General features: G+C 45.3%; 1 protein-coding gene across 5 annotated transcripts in view; it reads left to right on the top strand.

Moving 5' to 3' along the window:
• LYN (LYN proto-oncogene, Src family tyrosine kinase) overlaps positions 1–23,870 on the top strand; it is a 118,090-nt gene extending 94,220 nt beyond the window's left edge. For all 5 annotated transcript variants that reach the window (XM_040972553.1, XM_040972555.1, XM_040972550.1 and 2 more), the window contains 3 exons: positions 13,319–13,472; positions 16,464–16,595; positions 22,526–23,870. In XM_040972553.1, the coding sequence (XP_040828487.1) occupies positions 13,319–13,472; positions 16,464–16,595; positions 22,526–22,728 (489 nt within the window). In that variant the 3' untranslated portion in view covers positions 22,729–23,870. The remainder of the gene's footprint in view (positions 1–13,318; positions 13,473–16,463; positions 16,596–22,525) is intronic.
• Positions 23,871–24,909: the final 1,039 nt, after the last annotated feature.

The raw sequence follows: 24,909 nt of genomic DNA, 5'->3' as shown, positions 1-24,909 counted from the left end.
TTCAGTTCTCCCACTTTGGCCATCTTTTGCTACTTTCCCAGGTGCATTGCTAGGGAGCTGGATCAGAAGGGTGAAAGGCAAGACACAAACTGAGGTTCCTCTGGGATGCTGGCATTGCAGATGGCAGCATTACTCACTTTGCTACAATAACAGTCCGTAACTGAGTATTACGAAGAGTTTTTCCTCATTTTGAAGATGCCCCATAAATATGCATATACCAGTCATGATATAGTATTATGCTGCTATGACCCGTATCATGATTCCATGAACATTCTCTTAGCAAGAGACAGCATTTGGAATATCTCCAATTTTACTAATATAAATAATGCCTGCTTATTTCACTGTTTCCTTGCTGTAGATCCCAGTAGCCAGTTTACCAAAGTCAGAGCATAAATGGGTTTAAATGTCTTGGTTTTCTCTGGGCAGAATTGTTGTTTGGGCAGATTTGTCTCTTGATTTGTAACATTCCGAGTCAGTTCACATCCCATCTCAGCGACGTGGTGATTGGGTTTGTGCCATGCTGCTGTCTTTTGCAGAAGCTAATGGCTTTTCTCTTGTTTCCTTTCACTGGACCAAGCTGAGACCTTGCTGCTTCCCTCTTGTCATTTCAAAATGATGCATGGCTTATTACTCACACATCCAAGGTGAGGTCATTTAGGTCATGGCAGTTAAAAGCAAAGATTTCTAGCCCCAAAGTGTCATTCACTCCCTGCCCTGTCTGGGTGTGTGGAGGTGGCTGCTGATTGATGGAAGCAATGGGGGCAGGGCTTTGGCAGATCAACCCCATCACACATTTGTGTGCTCACCATGTGGCAGGTCTGTCCCGCTATTAGTAGAAACTGAATCCAGAATGCAGAGTCTCCTGAGGTTGACAGGGGCCAGTTAGGAAAAGGGAGGCAGCAAAATGAACATGCAACAACCAACCCATGAGCTTCCCCTACAGCCTGAGGCTGTGCTGTGTTCCTGTGTGTGACCGCCCTCTGGGGTCTAAAAGACCAACTCAGCTGTTTGTAGTTTCAATGTTATGAACCACATTTGATGTTGGTTTTCCTAGTAATAATAGCATATTTATTATTGTGAATAACAGTACCTGTCTTGCATTCAACATTTTTGCACTCTTCTTTGCAAGCACATCCGCACTCTGCCAGGTTGATCTGTAATTTTCCACATTTCAAAGAGTAGCAAACCAAAGACCTTTGGAGCAAATTTGCCCCATTTTGTATACCCACAAATTAACTCACACCAGAGTCTTTGATCCACAGTCACAAATAGCCGCATCCAAGGTGTTATTGATAATTGCTCTACTGCATGCTGATCCCTGATTATGCATTGACCTCATGACCAAGTTCCTTTGGCAGTTTTGAATTGGATCAAGAGGCTTTCTGGGGAGAAATGTTGGAAGAAATCAGCCACTTCCTGCTTTGTCTTGGTCCTGCCCAGGTGTGCTGTGCCTCCTGTCCTGCTTATTTATTTATTTATTTATTATTTATTTATTCTTTCATTTATTTATTATGTTCATAGACTTGGAAGGCAAGTGAGAAACATCTTTCATCTGCTGGGACACTTCCCAAGTTACTGTCACAGCCAGGTCTGAATCAAACCAAAGCCAGGACCCAGGAGCTCCGTGCAGGTCTCTCACGTGGTCTTTCACATGGTCTCTCACATAGGTCGCAGGAATCCAAATATTTGGGACCTACTCCACCATCTCCCCAGACACAATTGCAGGGAGCTGGATCAGAAAGCTGGCAGCCAGAACTCAAACCAGCACACTCTTACGGGCTGCTGGCACCGCAAGCAGTGGCTTATGATACATTGTCAGTCCCTAGTTTTATTACTTATGTTTTCCCTCCATTTTTTCCTGCCAGTGTGGTGAACATTCTGTGTTTAAAGGAAAAAGCCATTCACCAGTTCATGTCCCAGCTGCCCCACTTCCCATCCAGCTCCCTGCTTGTGACCCGGGAAAGCAGTAGAGGATGGCCCAAAGCCTTGGGACCCTGCACCCACGTGGGAAACCCAGAAGAAGCTCCGGGCTCCTGGCTTCAGATCAGCTCAGCCATGGCCATCACAGCCACATGGGAAGTGATCCAGCAGATGAAATATTTTTCTCCCTGTATCTCCTTCTCTGTAAATCTGCCTTGCTAATACTAATAAATAAAGTCTAAAGGAAGAAGCCACTATGGCAGGATGGTTAAGAATCAGATGGTGGAGCCAGCTGGACTTGGATTCAAATCCTAACCTTCCTAGGAAATTCTTAAGCTCTCCAAGACCTTCGTCATTTTTACTTTGATACTGACTATTTCATTGGCCTGTTTTAACAGCACCCGGGCAAGTACGAGCTGTTACAGGGTGGCTGTCATCATCACTCAAGTATGTACATCGCTGTTACTTAGCACTTTGTCTGGGAAAGAATGTTAAAGTGATCAAATTAAAGTAAAATGTCCAACACACTATTACCCACAAAAAAGAGTTCACACCATTCCATTCCTTCCTCCATACACACAAGTTGGATTAAATTTTGAGGAGACTCATTTTGTGGGATCAGGGAAATACTTTTTTAAAAATGTTATTTATGGGCCCGGCGCGGTGGCACAAGAGGTTAAGGTCCTCGCCTTGCACACCCGGGATCCCATATGGGCGCTGGTTCTAATCCCGGCAGCCCCGCTTCCCTTCCAGCTCCCTGCCTGTGGCCTGGGAAAGCAGTCGAGGACGGCCCAAAGCTTTGGGACCCTGCACCCGCGTGGGAGACCCAGAAGAGTCTCCTGGCTTCGGATCGGCATAGCATTGACCCGTTGCGCTCACTTGGGGAGTGAATCATCGGATGGAAGATCGTCTTCTCTGTCTCTCCTCTCTGTATATCCGCCTTTCCAATGAAAAAATAATAAAAATAAATCTTTAAAAAAAAATGTTATTTATTTATCTGAAAGCCAGAGCTGCAAAGAAAGTGGATGGGAGAGGAAGAGGCAGATAAGATGGGGGTGAGGAAAAATATTGTCTCTCCACTGGTTCACTCTGCAGATGTCCACAATAGCTAGGGCAGGGCCAGATCAAAGCCAAGAGCTAGGAACCGCACCGGCTCTCCCACTTGGGTGGCAGGGGCCCAGGTCTTTGGACTGTATCCTGCTGCCTTCCAAGGTGCATTATCAGGAGCTGCATCGGAAATGGAGCAGCCTGCATGAGCAATGGCTCTCATATGGAATACCAGCATCACAAATAACAGCTTGATATGCAGTTCACAGTGCCAGCACCAAAAGACCACTGAATATTAACAGAATGAGCTCCTGTAATAATTATTGAGTGCTATCAGATAAATGTTGTCATTTTCAGAGTACAAAGATGTGTTATTACTTAAACTTTCTTTGTGCAACTACCTGTTTTCCTAAGGTTCTCTTTTGCTGTTGTCATTCAAAGCCCTTGCCATTCAGGTTTCTCTGGGACTAACTCCTGTTTCAAAGTTTTTTAAACATTCTCTTTGACTAACCTGGGACTAACCCTGTTCGAAGGATGCTTCAAAGGGACTATAGGTTTTACTCAACCTCTACTCATTTTTCCGTTCCAACTGATGAATATTATTTTGCAGGCTTCCCAGTATTATTTCATTTCCTCTTTCTTCTCAAGCATCACAGGCACATGCATCTCTAGGGAGGGAAGCAGGCAGACAGTGCCCACTGAAACAGGTGCAGCACCATGCAAGCCCGGCTTCATCCGTTGCTGCGTTCAGACAGCCTTCTTGTTCAGTTTCTCTCACTGCCTGTCTAGATGATCAATGTTTTCCAGCCAGCTGGTTGTACGACACGTTGCATTTTCAGTTCCAATTTCTCATTGAGGCTGGAATTTCCTGAGGGTCGGTGTTAGCTTTGCTTGAGAGATCACATTCAGTCTCTCCGTGAGGTTCCTTTGATTCCTTTCTTTCCCCTGGTCATCTGACTCAAATGTGAGTTCTCACAGAAGTTAAAAAAAAAAAAGAAAGAAAAGAAAAAACTCACTAATCAAGATGGCCTGTGATTGGCCAGTGTCTCACGCAAGCAACGATCATTAAAATGAACATGAGTGCTAGAGCGAGAGTCCGTGAGCGGGGGGAACCCACACTGTGCTTCAATATTTGTCCAGAGCAGCTCTGAGCTGCCCTGGGGATAGCAATGGGTCCATGTGCTAACTGCTTTGGTATGCCCACGCTGAGGTAGGAAGCAGAGCTCTATCTGCTGGGAGCTGCTCACACCAAGGTGTGCTGTGTTCAACAGACTCCTTTTGGGGTGTTTGAGAAAAGCAGGGGACAATCAATGACTTAGGGTGGACTGTTCCTACTACACTATGTCACAAAGGGCATCCTATGAGCTGTGTGTGACTTTGTACATGTAATTGAAATTTCCCTCCAGAGTGCAATTTCATAGGAAAGAAGCCCACGTTAGGTGTTTCTGAGGGCCTTGCTTCTCGGGTTTTTCCTGTTCAAGCCTACCTGTGCAGCGAGCAGCCCAGGCGGTCTCCAGCAACATGCTTCTCAGGGAGTGTGTTTGATGCCAATATGCAGCTAGGGATCCTGGGGCGGGGTGGGGGGTGTAGTCGAGAGCGCTTACACGAGAACTCCTTGTTTGGGCGTTCTGCTTCAGCATAGTTATTGGAGAGGAAACAGAAATGTGTATGCCTGATTCTCATGCTTCCCACAGCGCTGATCTGCTGCAGCATTTTGACCTGCTTCCCTCAGGGAAACTTACTTGCAAAGTAAATAGAGATTTTATCCCCACCCTGTCCACCACAAACATGTATATGTACAAGAGTGTGTGTGTGTGTGTGTGTGTGTGTGTGAGAGAGAGAGAGAGAGAGAGAGAGAGAATACACCCTGGACCAGAGACACAGGCAGCCTCACTGCCCTTAAGCAGCAACTGTCCACAGTGGTCCCCCAAGATGCTGAAGAGACTGACATCTGTACCTGATTTAGCTCGCCCGCAGCTGCGTGCCTTCACCTGGACAAAATAACCCTTTTTCTTACCTGCGGTGGGTCCTCCTGTCGCCTGGGTTTAGCCTGAGCCAACCCTAGCCACTGTGGGTATTTGGGGAGTGAATCAATGGACAGAGAATCTCTCTGTGTCTCTCTTTCCATCTTTCTCTGTGCATGCACGGTAAACAAAATCATGAAAGGGATGCAGGGAAAGAAGGAGGGAAATAAAGGAAAACTTCCCTGGATTACTTCCCTGTACAAGCTCAGAAATCTGTTTACCTGGTACCTAGCAAGATACGGCTGCCTCGACCCTTTAGGAAACTGCATTATGAGTATCTTCCACATGCCTGGAATATTTCCTGGGTAAAAGCAGCCTGCCCTTTCACCAGACCCCTTGTGGAGTCTCCTGGTTCCTGTGTCACCAGTCATTCTGCCCATCATACCAGGACAGTGGTGCTGCCAGTGTGGGTGATTCTGCACTGCTGGTCCAGTCGTGGGCAGGGGCAGGACTCAGTTTGCATGCACTGCAATGGGAGCTTCCTCCATCATGCACTGCTCTGGGCTCCCTTATCACATTGCTCAATAAATCATTTTTTTTAATAGAGATCTTAAAAAAGCAGAGGAACAAGAAAAGGAAAAAGTGTCATCATCATACATTTTCCCTGAAGCTACGGAAAGAGGAATTAAACAGCCCCCGGCCGCCCTGCTCTTTGAGCTGAGGACACACAAGCACATCGCACACTGAATCAGCTGCCTTGGAATCCCAAGGCTGCAGACTTCATCTTCCTACACGATTGTTCTCACTCAACATAATGAGGATGCTTTGCATTTCACGTTTCCAGTAACCGCACACGTAGAATGTGTCAGAGTAATACATGAGCATGGGAAAGCAAGAAACATTTTCAGTGACTTCAGAGTTGGCAGGTTACGTAGAGCCGAGGAGAGATACCATGTACAAGTTCCTGGCATGATTTTAAATACCCAGTCAGAGTTAACTAATACTTGAAAGATTAAACTTTTATTTAACTGCAAAGTACACCAAAGGGAAATTAAATTTATTTCCAAACCCTTGCACTAACCTGTGGTAAGACTGTAGGAACAGGATTTTCTTTTGGCTCCACCGAAGTTCCAAAGGGAATGACAGATACTATATTTGTTTTCTCCTGTTAACCACATAGAGAACGATTTGAATGAAAGGAGTGTTCACTGTCTAACTTTGTGACAGGTGTTCACCTCATCGCAGCCAAGAGTACACCATCATGCACCGAATTCCCTCTAAATCACAGAACAAAAATGCCTTAAAGCTGTCCTTTTATTTGCCATCTTCTGGACCACGTGGTTTGATCTGTTTGTGCTGCTTTGACAAAATACTGGTCTGGAGGTTTCTAAACAAAAGAAAATTTATTTCCGGCTGTTCTGGAAGCTAGAAGGATCAAGGCAGTGGCTGTGGGTGAATAGCGAGGGTCTTCTTGTGTCTTCACATGGCCGAAGGCACACAGGCAAGGAAAGTGCCAAAAAATCACATGCAGCATCTTTTGCGAAGGCCCTCGTCCTGGGATGGATGCTGTGGCGTGTCAGGCTCAGCCACCCCTTGGTGTGTGATTCTTGTCCTGGAGCGCCTCCTACCAAGTCCTACTTCTGCTTCCAGTTCCAAACTGCTAACATGCACTCTGGGAGGCAGCACATTATGGTCTAAATGCTTGACTCCCTGCCATCCATACAGGAGCCCTGGATGGAGGTCCTGGTTTAGCCCATCTCCGGCTGTTGTAGATACCTGGAGAGTAACCAGAAACTGAACTATCTCTCCTTCTCTCTGTCATCATGCCTTTCAAATAAATAAATATGCCTTTAGAAATAAATAGGGCCTGATGCGGTAGCCTAGTGGCTAAAGTCTTTACCTTGCACAAACCAGGATCCCATACGGGTGCTGGTTCATGTCCCAGATGCTCTACTTCCAATCCAGCTCCCTGCTTATGGCCTGTGAAAGCAGTAGAGGATGGGCCAAAGACTTTGATCCTGCACCTCCATAGGGGGTGTGGAAGAAGCTTAGCTTCAGATTGGCTAAGCTCTGGCCATTGTGGCCCTTTGGAGAGTGGCCCAGGGAATAAAAATCTTTCTGTCTCTCCTTCTCTTTGTAAGTCTGATCTGCCTTTCCAAAACAGGAAAAAAAATAATTTAAAATTTTTAAATAAAAAAGGAAGAAAAAAGCCCTAATTACATTTATAAAGGAGGAGCTCTCATGACCTCATTTCCTTTTTTTTTAAAAAAAAGATTTATTTATTTTTACTGGAAAGGCAGATATACAGAGAGGAGGAGAGACAAAGAAGATCTTCTGTCTGATGATTCACTCCCCGAGTGAGCACAACGGCTGGTACTATGCTGATCCGAAGCCAGGAGCCAGGAACTTCTTCCGGGTATCCCACATGGGTGCAGGGTCTCAAGGCTTTGGGCCGTCCTCGACTGCTTTCCCAGGCCACAAGCAGGGAGCTGGATGGGAAGTGGAGCTGCCAGGATTAGAACCGGCACCCATATGGGATCCCTGCTCGATCAAGGCGAGGACTTTAGCCAGTAGGCCACGCTGCTAGGCCCCTAATTTCCTAATTATCTCCTAATTTAAGTTTCAACATGGACTTAGGGCACAAATACAAACAGTACTATCCTTCATCCATGGGAGCCAAGATCATCCTCTATTAAAAGCCCAGACCTACCTGTTATAGTTGTTTCTCTTTGTTTCTGGTTTCTGCATTTGAAAATACACTAGACTTAATTTTAAAATTGAATATAACTTTTTTTTGCTCTAGGGGAGTGATAGTCCAAAAATGATTGCAAATGCTCCTCGATAGAGACCCCAGAGCAAGCTGTGCACAAACGTCATAAGACGGGATTCTTGCACTTGGCTTGGCAAGAGTACGTGATGCCCTTTCTGTGGGGGTGGGATTTGAGCTGAATAACAATGACTTTTTTTCTGGGAGAAAACCTCAAAATCATCCTCCCTGTGTCAGAAAAGGAGTATTCTATTAGTAAAGTTTGAGTCCAGAAGCATCTAGGTGTGCCCCGGCTGACTGTGAATGCAGAGCCCCATGCTGAGCTGATGTCCTGGTGTGTGGTGTTGGATGTGTGCAGCGTGAGGTCAGGCACACCTGGGGTAAATCCTGCTTCTCCCCTTCACTCTGTGCCTTTCAGAAGGTTCCTTAAATTTCCTAAACCTCACCGGCATTTGTATAATGGGAGTGAGATCCACCTAGTAGGCTTATTAGGAAGATGTAGTGTAGACTGGCTGTAAAGAACTGGCTGGTGTCAGTATTCCATTACTGGTGGGAGGAGTGCTTGCTTATCTGTTTACCTGCATGACTACCTACCGTCATCATCACAGTCATTCTGCAGGTACAAATGGCTAAGCCATTTTCTGAGTCATACAGGTCCTTTTTTTCATCAGACTCTGTGCCGCTTCAGTGTGAGTCAGTCTTTCCAAGCCCTGGGAACCCTGGGAAGTGGAGGCAAGTGGCCTTCACCCCAGGATTCCCCAGATGAAAAGAACCTTGGTATGATGTATTTCTCTGACAGTCTTCCAGGAGTGCTGAATGCCAAGTGGCCCTAGAAGAGGAAGTAGATGTTCCATGAAAGAGAAGTTGATCCTAGATTCAACTAGCCACAGAGGTCTCTGGTTTCCTCCTGCTGTTGTGGAAGTGAGCTGGAGTACTTTAGCCAAAGTGCATGCGAAGGTCTTCATTCGCATACATCTGAATGCATCCTTAAGAATAACTCACCAAAATAACACTATATATAAATGTGTGTGTACTTAAGGTATTTTTAAGAAGAAATCAACCCAAAAAATATACATGTAGACTAGGGAAAAAATAGAGAGAATGATCTAATTTTATGTAAGTGGAGAACTTTGGTGTTTATCATATTCAAAAGCAAACCACAGCTGAAAAGTCTTTATTTTGTTCTTGTATTTATTCTGTGTTCACCTGCACTATGGAAGTTGCTTCCCATCCTGTCTTGGCACACTTATTATTTGGAATTGGAGTTCCTTAGAGTACTCCAGTACGGAAAAGAAAGTCATAAACTAGGCTCGTTCAGGCCTATTATTTCAGAGAATCCCTTCTAGGAATACATCCAGCTCTATATAATGCAGACCCTGGATAGGCTGATGAATGCCTTAGTGGGTGCTTTTCTTAATGAGGTGATCACAGAAATCCACTCCCCAGCTCAAGAGTGATGTAAGCCATTGCCACCACCACGTCTGGATGCTCAGTCCATGCCACCCATACCACCAGCAGGGGACACTAAGCAGGTGTCAATTGCAATTTTAGGCCCAAGTTAGAATCTCAGCCTAACTTTGGTTCTTGGGGTTTCTGGCCAAAAATTTATCTAATTCTTGGAATGTTAGATAAGTGTTCAAAAACTAAGAATCATGGGATGTAGCCCGGAGTCTGGGGTGGGGTTGGCACTGACCCCTAGCTGCTTCCATTTTCTCTTGGCTCAGAGACAGTTCTGGTTCTGTCCAACCAGGTACTATTGCTCTGTCTCTCAAAGGCCAAACATTTGGTTCTATTTATTACAAGCGTGTGCCCCATTTGCTCCACCTGATTGTCACCATCTACTTCTCCAAGTTTCCTGGCTCTTTATTGAAGCTGAGGCACCAACAGAGAAAGGGTGTCCAAGCTGTCTTTCTCCCATCCTTCCCCAGAACTGCCTATATCGAGCCATCCCTGAGCTTAGTAATGACCTTTCTAGAAGTATGTGAGGCCCCTGAAGTTTCTGCAGCTGCCCCCCACCCTGCAGCTGCTTCCCACCCCTTTCCACCTTTGCTTTTGTTACAATACAGACACCTCAGTGCAAGCCACAAATCCGAGGTGTTTGATTCTCACCTGAGTTCTCACTGCTGCCACCCTGTGTTCATTTCCCACCAGGATTGCTTTATGTATTATCCAGCATCAGATCAGGGTTGCACATTTCCTGAATGCCAAGGATTCGTGAGGATTGGGGCAAAGGCCAGGAGCCATGCAGGAGCCATGGGCCCTGTCCATGTTCTGATGTCACCATCTCCTTTCTACTCAGCACCTGTCTCACTGTGATGGCTTATGAAGATAACCTCCTATGCTGTAGTGTTTTCTGTTGTGCTGAGAGCTGCGAGAGAGGAATGTGCAGTGATCACAGGCAGTAAATAGGGAAGAGCAAGAGCCTGGGGAGGCAAAACTTGGAGCAGAGGCAGCACTGGACAAGGCTCTGAAGAGAAGTGATATCTCTACTTAAACCTGTAGAGTAATTATGTCAGATGACAGATGACGGGGCTGACAGTGAATGCCCCGAGCAGAGCTTGAAGGAATGGAGGCTGCAGGTCATGAGGAGGTGGCAGGAGGGCCAAGAAGGGGACATACTGCCAGGCCACAGCATCGTTGTTAAGGAGTAGCAACAGCATTCCTTGGTGCCTGTCAGAAGTGAAAGAATGAGCTGAGTAAACTTTGAGAGAAACATAGGACACACTAATATACACTAGATCATTGTGACCACAAAAATGTCACCTACAGCAGCAGGCTAAGAGCGTGAGCCTCAGTCCTAGCAGAATTCCAGCACCTTGTCTGTATAGCTTTTTGTTTGTGAGATAAGATTTGATGACAAGATTGAAAGTTTCCATAGACTCAAGTTAGAATACAAAAGGTATAATGTGGGCTCTGGCCTTGAAGTGCTTATCATCAGGCCGGCATGATAACAAGTAGTAAATGAAACAACCAAAAAATATGACAAGGTTCTGATCAACAGTTGCAGGTGGTTTTTGTACAAGTGGATCATCTAGGTAAGTAAAGGGAAATGATGAAAGAATAATTCAGGGAAGGTTTAAGCCAACAGCTTGTCCTGGAGGGAAAGGAAAGCTGACCCAGTAATGAGCTGATTCCATGCTAACCAACAGAGGCTGGAATGTGGTTGGAGCTGCTTGTACTGAGGGAAAGTGGAGGAAGTTCAGATCCCAGGGCTGAGCTGGCGAAAGCTGAGGCTCATTGATTCCTGTGTCAAGTCATTCTATTTAGACTTCTCTTGCTGCCTACCAGATAGAGCTACCTAGTTTGCTGACTCCCATTGTCTTCCATTCCTTCTCCGTAACTTCATGGCTTGCCAATGTATTCCTTAAAAACCTGGCTTGGTCATGCCACATTGTTTGTTATTCTGTTTATATCTCCCACATTTCTCTGGTGTAATGCTTTGTGGTCAGAGTGAATCTTGTGATTGCCTGTGGGACTGGGCAAAAGGTACTTGGGGAACTTGTTCCCTTGGCCAGGGATCAAACCCACAGAGAAGATGCTGTTGACCAAGGACCAAGGATATCCTGATTCTTGATGCCCCAGTAACTCATTTATATTAACGTGTCATTTTCTCCGCACTATCACCTTAGTCCGTTCAGGCTGCTATAACAAAATGCCACCGATGGGGCAGCTTAATACCAATTACAAGTATTTACTTGTCACAGTTCGATAGGCAGCAAAGTCCAAGGTTAAGGTGGCAGAAGATTCAGTCTCTGTGCCATCCAGTTTCCTGGCTCATAGGTAGCATTCACTCACTGCACTCTCCATGGTGCCGGGAGTGCATTAGCACGCTGCTACCCTCCCCAAATCCTTTCCTTCCAACACCATCACTTTGGGGAATAGAATCTCAACCTCTGAACTTGTAAAAGTTACAAATAATGAGACCATAACATCTGTTTTCTTATTCGTAAATTGGGGATAATGACAACTGCATGTTGAAGTGTAAGAATTAGTGGAGTCTTAAGAGACTCTTCGCACATAATAGAAAATGTTGGGACCAGCATGGTGGTGTAGCACACTAATCGTCCACCTGCAATGCCCACTTCCCAAATGGACTCCTGTTCTAGCCGTGGCTGATCCATTTCTTTTTTTTTTTTTTTTAAAGATTTATTTTTATTATTTTTTCATTGGAAAGGCGGATATACAGAGAGGAGAGACAGAGAGGAAGATCTTCCGTCCGATGATTCACTCCCCAAGTGAGCGCAACGGGCCGATACTATGCCGATCCGAAGCCAGGAGCCTCTTCCGGGTCTCCCACGCGGGTGCAGGGTCCCAAAGCTTTGGGCTGTCCTCAACTGCTTTCCCGGGCCACAGGCAGGGAGCTGGAAGGGAAGCGGGGCTGCCGGGATTAGAACCGGCGCCCATATGGGATCCCGGGCGTGCTAGGCGAGGACTTAACCACTTGCGCCACCGCGCCGGGCCCGGCTGATCCATTTCTGATCCAGCTCCCTGCTTATGGTCTTGGAATGCAGCAGAGGATGGCTCAAGTCCTTGATCCCTTTCTCCCATTTGGGTGATCTGGAAAGAAGCTTCCAGCTTCCAGCTTTGGATCAGCTCAGCTTTAGCTTTGGGGAGTGAATCAGCAGCTAGAAGATCTCTCTCTCCCTGTAAAATGTACTTTTCAAATGAAGTTAATTAAATATTAAAAAAAATATTGAGACATGTTGCTAAAACAGGGATTCTTATTGGAGATTTGAAGGGGCAATTGTTTCACCAAGGACTCAAAGAGTGATGGACATTTATCTGCTGTGTTTAAAGCTTAGTCATCGGGCCCGGCGCGGTGGTGCAAGTGGTTAAAGGTCCTCGCCTTGCACGCCCGGGATCCCATATGGGCGCCGGTTCTAGTCCTGGCAGCCCCGCTTCCCTTCCAGCTCCCTGCCTGTGGCCTGGGAAAGCAGTCGAGGACGGCCCAAAGCTTTGGGAACCTGCACCCGCGTGGGAGACCCGGAAGAGGCTCCTGGCTTCGGATCGGCATAGTATCGGCCCGTTGCGCTCACTTGGGGAGTGAATCATCGGACGGAAGCTCTTCCTCTCTGTATATCCGCCTTTCCAATGAAAAAATAATAAAAATAAATCTTTAAAAAAAAAAAAAAAAAGCCTAGTCATCAGGTAGTGGGGACGTGAAAATATCTCTGGAACTGCCATGTGGTTCAGTTTTCTTTGATGACCTTTTACGGCTAATGTACTTGTTCACTTTGCAGTACTTTAACTAAAACACCTGAGAGGAGATTCTTGGGAAATAAAAGGTTTGTTTCAGCTCAGAGTAGGGAGGCTACAGTTCAGGATCGGGTGACCTGGTGTCTCTGGAAGGTGACCATACTGGGCATGGGGAAATGATCACACAGTAAACCAGGAAACAGAGAGAGAAGTAGCAAAACTTGAACCTTCGCCATGGTGCAAAGCCCTCTCACCAGTCCCACCCATCAGAAACCAAATTTCCACCCTTAACTTACCAACCTAACCTAACATGGAGATAGTGGAGTTTAAACATCTGCACCGATTTTAGGGAGACAAGATCTGCTTAGCCCTTATTTTAGCCGGTCCTAAAATGCAAATGAAAAGAGTGCATTTCAATGTTCAGATTGCAGAAGGAATGGCTTATATCGAACGGAAGAACTACATTCACAGGGATCTGCGAGCAGCTAATGTCCTGGTCTCCGAGTCACTCATGTGCAAGATTGCAGATTTTGGCCTTGCCAGAGTAATTGAAGATAACGAGTACACAGCAAGGGAAGGTATGTTTCAGTCACCCTGTTCAGGTGTTTTCTTTCTGTTTCATTCTCCCTGTTTCTCGTAAAAGCAATCCCAAGTCATCGCATGTGTGTATATTTGGGATGACATTCAACTTGCACCATTATTGTCTATTTGTGGTCATGTTCTCATGATTGTTTTTAAAGAAATGATCTCTTGATTAACTTTTGGCATTTTTCTAAGGTTTACCAATTTGGATTTCAATTTTCATTTGCATTTCAATTAAGCAAAGCAAAGCAAACATAGATTTGGACAAGGTCAAGATTCTTGATTCTGTTTTCATCATACCATGAAAGCTTTTCAAGGAAATACTTTCTCAGTGAGGGAGAAAATATTTGTAACATCAATTTTGCGTTCTATATCTTACCTTTTAATTCCAAAATATAGCATGGACATTGTCAGGATGACCTAGCAGTCTAAAGCACTGCGTTCAGGACATCAATCACACACATGGAGAACCCAATATAATGCAATAAAAACATTCCCTTTCCACAGTCCCCCATTCCATATTATATTTGCGAACCAGAAGTGCTGAGGGTATTGCCTCCAATGGCATGCCATCTGATGACCTGCAACACAGGGGCTGCCCCAGCCTTGCCCATGGTGGAATCGTCCAGGGGCTCCTGACTTGGGAATTCCCACAGCCTTGATGAGCAGGCTCAGCACGTGTTTTCCATAGTGCCCACTCTCTTCCAAACCACAGCCAGGCACTTGTACTTTTCCTCCACGATACATTTCTCTTTGCAGTCACCCTTCAGGACAGATACTCGTGTCATTATTGCTGCCACCATACAGATAAGTAAAGGAGAAATTCAAGCAGCTTTCCAGGGCTCCTCAATAAATGATAGAGTCAAGACTCAACTCGAGGAGATGAGGCCTCAGAGGATATGAGCTGGAATTGATTCCTGGAGTCTGGTTCCATTTAACAAGCCTAGGGCCTCCCAGAAAGAACTGCTATACAAACAAGTGTGACTTACTGCAGAGAGGTCAGTTTCCAGAACAGTCCATCACTTTTGGCATACGTTTGGACCACAACAATAATACAGACCTTTGTGTCAAGCACATTAAATCAACCCACTTAAGCCTTCCCGGCTACCTGTTTAGCTGGTTGGAGTGCTTGCCCAGTTTGCTGATGGCAAAGGCAGTAAGTGGCTTGCCAGGATCACACTAAATGGGAAGAAGCACATCCAAGATTCAGACCCAAGCTGCGTGGTGCCACAGCCAAGCTCCCCACCGCCATACAGTTCTATGTGCTGCTCCTGGCAGGCATGTGTGGCAGTGCCCAGGACAGAACAGCCTTTCCACAAGGCTTTCTCTTTTCCCTTCTTTTTGTTTTTTTTAACTAATTTTTATTTATGTAATCATTTTAGTAATTAAATAAGTTAAGTGGATTAAGCTAAACAGACTAGTTAAGAGACATAGAGTGATATTTTCCATCTGTTGGTTCACTCTCCAAGTGTCTGCATCAGCCAAAGCCAAAGCCAGAACCTCAGTCCAAGTCTCCCACATAAATCAAAGGAACCCAAGCACCTAAATCATCATTTTCTGCTTCCCAGATCAGGAAGAAGCTAGTATCTGGGGCACAGCCTGGGTTCACATCCCAGGCACCATGACATGGGCTGCAGGTATCCCAAGCTGTGCCAATGCCCATTCCTGATCCTTTCTGTTCTTATTTAGATCTCCTTTTTTTGAGAGGCAAAGAAACTCTCCAAATAACTGCCATGGCTTAGGTTGAGTTGGACTGAAATCAGGAAGCAGGAACTCATGTGGGTGTCAAGAACCCAACAGCATCAGCCATCTTCTGCTGCCTCCCGGAGTGCTCTGTGGCAGAACACAAGAATCAGGAGCAAAGCAAGGACTTGAGCCCCGGTCCTCCAAGATAGGAGGTGAACATCTTAATCAGTAGACTCCACATCCACTCCCAGATCACCTATTTTGTTCAAGTTGCACAACATTTTCTCAAGTAGAAACAGAAAAAAAAAATTCTGCAAAAACTGAGAGTAGCATTCTACTTGAGTTTTTTATTTCCTCAAGAAGCCACACCTGCCAGCCCAGTCACTCAGCCTGCCCAGCAACTGGTAGGAGAAGTCTGCATCACCATGTCATCCTAAGCAGGCCATCCTCAACATTCCTAAAAGTGAGATACTGTTTTTTCCTTTCAGACGGAAAAATTAGACATTCAAGTTTGCAGTAGCTTCCAAAATTCTTATTGGTTCAGGCTCAAAGACACTTATTCACAAAAGCATACACAAGAAAATATGCTTGGGCCCGGTGCGATAGCGTAGTTGTTAAAGTCCTCACCTTGAACGTGCCAGGATCCCATATGGGTGCCGGTTCTAATCCCAACAGCCCTGCTTTCCATCCAGCTCCCTGCTTGTGGCCTGGGAAAGTAGTCAAGGATGGCCCAAGACTTTGGGACCCTGCACCTGCGTGGGAGACCTGGAGGAAGTTCCTGGCTCCTAGCTTCAGATCAGCATAGCACCAGCCATTGCGCTCACTTGGGGAGTGAACCATCGGACAGAAGACCTTCCTCTGTGTCTCTCCTCCTCTCTGTATATCTGCCTTTCCAATAAAAATAAATAAATCTTTTTAAAAAAAAAAAAAGAAAATATTCTTATATCCCATATACCCATATAATAGCTTCATTCAGAAAATTTTAACACAGAAAATAAATGTTAGAGGTTGGTGTTGGGGGCAAGTGACAAGCTAAAAATAACTTCCTTTACATTGTGTATTATGTCCTTTGATGTTGAGGTTGGCTAGTTATAATAGGCCCAGTTGGATATATAACAAATTGCTAATACGGGGAATAATCCAAAGGGAGACAGGATAGAAGTGAATTTTTTGGTATAGTACTGTGTATTCCTTCCCATTTTGTATTACAGTATGTGTTCCTTACACAAAATAAATTGAAAAAGTATGAGGGTCCCACATCCATGACACTTGTGCTCAGAGTTTCATGTCGTCTTCCGTAGGTGCTAAGTTCCCTATTAAATGGACGGCTCCAGAAGCAATCAACTACGGATGTTTCACAATTAAGTCTGATGTCTGGTCCTTCGGAATTCTCCTGTATGAAATCGTCACCTACGGGAAAATCCCCTACCCAGGTACCATTGGCTTACTACTTTCCATTCCGTTGAGAAAAGAAGTCAGAGTTGCAGGAAGGTTTATCTTCATCTGCCCAAAAACCAGAGCTACATCTTTACTGTCTTTTGTGGAAATTGTTGTAAACTATACTTAGATCTTTGCCCCACCACGGCACTGCACCTGGCAGAGGAGGAAATGGGCGTGGGCATCTTGGTTGGTTTCTGTCATGAGTGCTGTGAAGCCCCTGCCTCTTCAGGTCCTGCCTCTCTAGGACGTACTGATGCCATTGGGACCGTAATTTACTAATCCTAGATTCCTGACACCAGAAGTTGGCGGGCATGGTTGTGGCCCTCCCCTCCCCACTTTCTCCAGGGTCTGACACACAGCTGAGAAGAGAGATCTTTCCCACTCCTTCAGCTTCTCATGGAAGTCTGGCTTTTAGCAAAAATCTGTACGCATAAGATAAATTTAATGTTGAATCTTTGATGTTTATATCATTCCTTCTTTCAAATATTATCCAAGAGTAAGTACCACATCCTCTTCAGGCACTAGAGCTATGATGGCACCTGCTCCTGACCCCCACAGCTGACATTCTAAATGGGAGAGGCTTGGTCTGTGGGGGCAGGGGTACTGTGCACTGTGTGAAGGGGTGAGAGAGCTGCTTGCTTTAACCCTGCACCCAGCTGTAGGACTCAGAGACCTAAGGGAGGGAGCCCTGGAGCTTTCAGGGAAGCATCTAGTCAGGGACTGAGCCAGCAGCAGCAGGAGCAAACATGGCATAGCCCAGCCACTGTTTGATAAATGAATGGGTGGTTCACCATCACCATTTACTTTCCATAGAATCCCCGTGCAATGGATGGTAGCGTGGAAGCCAAGAATCATGGCCACAACCTTGGAGCTGCAGCTACAGTAGCTCAGCGGGAGCACTGGTGGCCACATAAAAGCCTCCAGCTCATTCTGTGTGAGACAGAAGCCAAGAAAGGCTTTGGGACAGAGCAGACACAATATAACCTCTGGTACCCCATCACTCCCTCTCTGTAGGGACAAGGAGTAGGAGGCCTTGAAGAGGTATCCAGGCCATAGGCTAAAGTTTGTCTGGTGCCAACATTTCATATTCACCTTGCCCTATGAAGCTAATACATTTATGCTTGTGGAAAGAGGAAGAATACTTTAGAAATATGTAATTATTTTGTTTGAAAGGCAGAGTGATGGAGGGAGGAGGAAGAGAGAAATGTTCCATTTGCTGATTTACTTCCTCAATGGCTGTAATAGCTGGGGCTGGGCCAGACTGAAAACAGGAGCCTGGAACTCCATCGAGGCCTCTACCTGAGTGGCAGAGGACCAAGGACTTGGCCCATCTTCCACTTCTTTCCCAAGTGCATTCACAGGAAATTGGATTGGGAGCAGAGCTTCTGGCACCCAAAACAACACCATGTGGGATGCTGGCATCCCAGATTCCAGCTTAGCTTGCTATGCCACAACACAGGTCCCAAGAGGAATATTCTGATCAGCCCTAGTGTTTGATGTTCAATGTCTGTGCCTTCATCTTTGCCTACATCTGCAGAGAGAGGAGTTATGTACTCGGAGTATGTGCGCAGTGCCATACCTGATAGAATAAACACATAACCTCATACAATGACACCATCATATGTGTGTGCAACACAAAGAAAGTTAGCCTGGACCTCTGAGTCTCAAAAGAGACAGCTGAGCCCCTCACTGATGGCAGAACTGTTTCTGAACCCACACCCCATGCCTCCCAAGACCTCCCTTCATTCTCTGTGCTCAATGCCTGGGATTTGCAAATAACTTTGCTGAAAAAGTATTTAACACAAATAAAAACAAAACAAACAAACAAAAAACAGGATAATATGGTGAGAATCACACCCACTCACAAATACACAACAACACTTTGGTACTTTGAGAAGTTCACAGGGAAAATGGTTTTAAGGGCCAACATGGTGACATAATAGATTAAGCCAAAACCTGTAATGCCAACATTACCAAATGGGCTCTAGTTCATGTCCTAGCAGCTCTGCTTCTGATCCGGCTCCCTGATAATGCACCTGGGAAAGCAGCAGAAGATGGCCCAAGTGGCCATGCATCCATGTGGGAAACCTGGAAGAAGATCCAGGCTCCTGGATTCACTGTGATCAAATTCCAGTAGTTGCAGCCATTCGAACAAATGAACCACTCTCCTTACCTCTCTCTCTAACTCTGCCTTTCAAACAAATTAAATACATCTTTTAAAAGTGTAAGTAAAACAAGTTCATTTTGGTGCGAAAGTTTTTTGAATATATGCAAAGGGTATTCAGAACATTCCTGAAAAATGTGTATTATGAAAAGGCTGTGCATGGATTCCAACATTTTTTTGCACCAAAATAAAATGATTTTTTTCTAACTTTCATCTTTTAGTTATTTATTTTCATTTTATTTGAAAGGCAGAGACAAGGAGAGAGAAACAGGCAGAGAGAGACATATTCCATTTGCTGGTTCACTCTCCAAATGCCTGCAAGAGCTGGAGTTGGCCCAGGCCAATGCCAGCAGCTCTAACCAGGTCCCCCATGAGGATAGCAGGGGCTCAAAGAGCTGGACTATTTTCAGCAGCCTTCCTAGGCTCCTTAGCCAGAGGCTGGGTCAGAAGTGGAGCAGCCAGAGCTTGAACCAGCTCATATGGAATGTTAGTCCTGCAAACACCATAATGCCAGCCCCTCTGCACAAAGTTTTAAAACAGTCTTTATAGGGACTGGCAACGTGGCGTAGCAGCTAAAGTCCTCACCTTGAACGCGCCAGGATCCCATATGGGTGCCGGTTCTAATACCAGCAGCTCCACTTCCCATCCAGCTCCCTGCTTGTGGCCTGGGAAAGCAGTCGAGGACGGCCCTAGGCTTTGGGACACTGCGCCCGTGTGGGAGAACCGGAGGAGGTTCCTGGATTCTGGCTTCAGATCGGCATGGCATCAGCCGTTGCACTCACTTGGGAAGTGAATCATTGGATGGAGGATCTTCCTCTGTGTCTCTCCTCCTCTCAGTATATCTGACTTTCCAATAAATAAATCTTAAAAAAAAAAAACAGTCTTTATAGTCGAGTTGGTGGGAAAACATGGACTGGTCCACTCCTCAGTGTGTCCTTTGTAAGGCTTGAGGATGGTGGATGCTTTTAGAGATCTGAACGTGCAGGTTTCCAGTCACAAGAGCTATTTGCCATGAGAGCCTCCAGTGTTGTTATGACTGGAATCAAGAAGTCCTATTAGATATCCAAGGGCTTAATTTACAGATAGCATGAACACGGTGGAGAAATCATATGCTCAGCTTTGCAAAAATAAAGCAAAGAAAGAAAAATAAATAGAGCTACATATAAGCTAAAGACCTATTTTTAGAGGAAAAAGACTAAAAGAATGAAAAAATACTGATGTTGTGACGTATCAGGTTAAGCTGCTGCTGGCAATGTTAGCAGCCAACCCCAGGTTTGAGTCAAGGCTACTCTTTCCAATCCAGTTCCCTGGTGATGTTCCTGGGAAGCAATGGAAGATGATTGAAGTATTTGGGGCCCTGCCACTCACTTTGGAGACCCACATGGAGTTCTGGGTTCCTGGTTTCAGACCAGACCAACCCCAGCCATTGGCCATTTGGGAAGTGAACCAGCAATCAGAAAATGTCTCTCTTCCTACCTTGACTTTTTCCCTTCCCTTATGTGTCACTCTGCATGTCAAATAAATGGATATATTTTTAAAACCACCATTACAAACAACTCTCAAGAGATACAGATGGTAATAGAATTTGCTCGGGTCTTTCCATTTCCAAATCAAAGGTCCTTCCATGACAAATAAGCATGTCCTTTTTTTTTTTTTGGACATATTGCTAGTGTCCTAAGCTTTGTCTATCTCAAATGGATGATGATGACCCACAATTTGGCAAACACAGGATAAAGAATAAATTTTCAGATGGTTCTGTTGTAAATCCAGTAAAAGTTATTTTCCTTAAAGCAATCTTGTAGAATATTTCCAGTGACCACATGGTAAAATATATAGCTCCAGAGAGGAAGTTGGTTATGATGAATGGCATCTTTGCCTCTGCCAGGTAGCATATAGATTCTGCATGAAACACTAGCCCTCTGCAGAACACCTCACATTCCTGCAAATGGACTAACCACAAAATATGCAAGACATCCGGATGGTGGTGGGTGGGTGCTGCTAAAACTGCTAGCCGAGCACATCCCTATCCGGTTTTAATATTGAAGGAATCTATTGTTAAAACAATCATTTCTTCCTTCAGTGTTTCCTTAAATATCAGAAACTGCCAGGTCAGTTTCCCTACTCCTCTGGGACACACTGCCGTCCTGCAGCCTTTTCCATCAGTGCCCTTCAAAGCTCGGGAGGAGTAAGGGAACCTGAGCAGCCTCGCCTCGCCTCACCAGTGTTGGGAATCTGAAAGTTGCAGACTCACTCTGAGCTTTGCTCTGTCTAGGTCCTGGAGACCAGGAGAGCTCAGGGAGTGTGTGAAGGAGCTTGCTTGGAAGCTGAGACTTGCGAGTGTCTTGCTCTCAGAAATCAGTGGGTCCCACACATGGCAAGTTAGGCCAGGTGATCCAAAGCATCCTTTGTTTTCCCTATTAATCCTGAGTTTTCGACTATTTGTCAACCACATGAGGAACTGATTGATGATGATGATTTAGGCATGCTGACTTTAGATAAATAATGAAAAGCCTATCCTATCAGATAAAATGTGTGAAATAATTATTTGAAAATACAGTACAGAAAGATGCTAAAAAAAAATCACACCCTCCAAAATAACTTGAGATTAAAGGTTAGGATTGAATTGGAATGGTGCTCCCTGCTAAGGTGGCCTGGAAAACAGAGGAAGATGACCCTAAGTGCTTGGGCTCCTGCTACCCATGAGACCTAGATGAAGCTCCAGGGCCCTGGTTTTAACCTGACCCAGCCTTTTAGGTCATTTAGGTAGTAAACCAGAGAATGGAAAATCTTTCTCTGTCTTTGTCTATCTCTCACTGTAACACTGTATCTGTTAAAATAAATAAATAAAAAGAAATTGCCATGGCTTCTCCTTATCACTTGCCCATTTGTCGTTTGGTGAATTGAATGCCGTTTTGTTTCCCCTTTGAATTAAAACCTAGTTGTTGAATTACTTACAGCAATTTCCTCAGCCTCTGTGTTCTTTTCCCGGGGCTTCCATACCAAAGAACAGAGCTGGAATTGTTTAATCATCTGACATTTGCTACGTCACAGTTCTGGCATCTGGCATCCAGGTGTGTTGGCAGGTTTCTTGGTGGCCTGTCCCCAGGTTGACAGCCTGTGCCATTGCATCGTTGCCTTCCTGTGTGTGCCTGTCTTCCTATCACTTTTTCTAGTAATATTGAATTTGGATCCCCCCACCAGTCTCATTTTAACATAATTGCATCATTAAAGAGCAATTTCCAAATTCTTTGAAAAAAGTTTTTTAATTGGGAAGGCAGGCCAGATTTATAGAAAGAAGGCGAGCAGAGGGAAAGATCCCCTAACAATCCCCAAATGGCCACAATGACCGGAACTGAGCCCATCCAAAGCCAGGAGCCAGGAGCATCTTCTGGGTCCTTTGCAGATGCAGGATCCCAAGGGTTTGGGCCATCCTCTACTGCTTTCTCAGGCCATAAGCAGGGAGCTGGATGAGAAGTGGAGCGGCCAGGACATGAACCGGTACCCATAGAAGATCCTAGTACTTGCAAGGTGAGGAGTTAACCATTGAGCCATTGTGCAGAGCCACCAATCTCTAAATTCTTAGAACCTGTGGGCTAGTATTTCAAATTGCGAATTTAGAGAGGGTCAGTGGAACCCACTTCAGCCTCAGTAACACCTGCTGCAGCCAAGGGTCATAGGCTGGGAGTAGCAACACGACCTCTTACAGAGCTTGAGCTTCACCAGATTCCTAATGACATGGCTTTGTTTTCCCAATTTCAGGAAGAACTAATGCTGACGTGATGAGTGCCTTGTCTCAGGGCTACCGGATGCCCCGCATGGAGAACTGCCCAGATGAACTCTATGACATCATGAAAATGTGCTGGAAAGAAAAGGCGGAGGAGAGACCCACATTTGACTACTTACAGAGCGTGCTGGATGACTTCTACACTGCCACAGAAGGGCAGTACCAGCAGCAGCCGTAGAGATGTATCATCCCGTGGGGGCCACTGCCCATACTCCGAGAAGGGGCCATCCCGGGCTGCACCAGCCACCTCCTACATGGGACCCAGCTCCCGGAAGCCAAGGTTTCATCTCTCAGGAAGAGCCTCAGAGACAGATGCCCACTAGGGTATCAGATAACTCTCACCTGGTCATCTTGCTCTGCGTGATTGGCATCCGGATATTGCCTCATAAGAGACAACACCTGGTCTCTCCCCCAAATGCTTCCAGGCTGGCCCTAACTGTACAACTGGATGTGTGACTCAAAAGGCTCAGAGACCATGGTCACAAACCCTCATTAAGACAAGACTACACTTACTTACAAGGCAAAGATAACCAGATGTGTAACATGAACTTTCTTTGCATTTTCTTCTATATTTTACCTTCCTCATTTAAAAAAAAAATTACTAATCTAACCAGTTAGATTTTGCAAGTGAAGTCAGTTGTTGAAATGTCTTTCTCAAATCACTTTTTTCCTTATCATTTCATATCTGACGAGAACATTTCTCTTTGTGGACACTGCTCATGTGTGCTGCGCACGCAGCTGCTTCCCTACGTCTGTGATGCAGAGGCCCCTGCAGCACAGAGCCCCGCCAAACCTCCCAAGAAAGGAAGAAGAGCCACAGAACCTGCTCAGCCTGAACAAGGAGCATCTGTGATGGTCCAGCCTTTTCAGTCTCAGCGTTTCCTATGACAGCATAACATGGAACAACAGTTACGATTCGAAGCACTGCAGAGCCTGCTCAGGCCTTCTAAGGCATAAGCATTTTTGCTTTGTTGCTTTCACGTGATTTGAACATTATTTTAAGGATCAGGTGTTAATTTTAGTTATACTCTAGGAGGTAAGAATGCCACCTTTGAGGCTATTTTGTGATTCAGCGCTCTTTTCTAGCTTGTGCGAGATGTGTATGAGACTATTTATAACCAAGGATGTGAAGGAAAGGAAGTGGCTGTGGAGGCTCCCGTGAGCCACGAAGGTGATTAGTTCAACAAATTTTGTTTACTCAATTTTTCTACTGTAAGCTTTGAATGGAAATTGCTGTATCACTCATATTTTACTTAACCTGTTGTATATATACCTAATATTTCTATTTTTTTGATTTTTAATACACCTAGCCTAATAACATTTCAGTTGTATGACTTGTGTCTAACTGAATTTTCGATTGGGGTGAACGAGAAGGTGAGTTCTAGGTGAGGGTGGGGTTAAGAGGCAGCTGCCTGGTTTGCCCTGTGTGAGTTTTGTCTCCATCCTTTGAGCATTTCAGATTGGAGCTGAATATTCAGACATCAGTCAAATCTCATTGTGTGTATGCTGTGTAGGTTTCAGTTGCCTAGAAGAGAAAAACTAGTTTACTTCTCACTAACCGTAACTTCTTCTCCTGTGTGACTTTGGGAAATTTTCTCAAATTCTTGGTTCATAAATAGAATATCATCACTACATAATGTCAGCACAGCTGGTACCTGGCACACAGTGGCACATGCACCTCCCTGTTCACACTTGTTTCAGAACCACACGTGTTAGTACGTACTACATGGAGAGAACATGTAAAACATCTCTACAGCAGAAAGACATCTTGGAAAACTACCAGATCTGTCCTCATTTTTGTTTTCTACCCTCTGCCTTTCAATCAAGCATATGACCCTTTCTTCCAGGTCCCCTTTGTGCCATGCCTCAGACACCGGTGCTCTTGTCCCAAGAGTATGTAAAAGGGCAATAAAAGAAGGGGCTCTCTTTTTTGTCTTACATAGTGGGTAGATCAAAAACGCAGGAAAAATTACAATCATAAACTCGTTTCTAATTCTGACTGTGCTGCCTGCTTCCCCTTACTCTCACAAACCAGGTCCAGGCTGTTCTCTGGTAGGAAACAACAACTTCTGGTGCACTCAACTGAAATAAAAGGAATGCTCATCCTTTGGCTCATTGCTTCAGTTCTCCTAACCGCCAGGTTGTGTGGCCTGTTCATGAGTGTCTCCTGCTGCCAAGTGCCTCTCGCAGGTGAACTCACATCTCCACCTTTCCTCTTGCATCTTGCCTTTGCTGGCTGCTTCTGGACGGGAGCCTGCACTCCTCTGTCTCCTACGTCTTGACTACATGAAGTTTTTACATAGACCCAAGTTGAGTAAGGTTTGCTCTTCTGCCGGAAGGAAATGTTGATTATAGATGC

This window comes from Ochotona curzoniae, unplaced genomic scaffold (assembly GCF_017591425.1).
Source record: "Ochotona curzoniae isolate NIBS_2020 unplaced genomic scaffold, NIBS_Ocur_1.0 contig_2318, whole genome shotgun sequence".
Taxonomy (NCBI): Eukaryota; Metazoa; Chordata; class Mammalia; order Lagomorpha; family Ochotonidae; genus Ochotona; species Ochotona curzoniae.
Note: the sequence above shows the minus strand (reverse complement) of the source record. Positions and strands in the feature narration are given on the sequence as shown.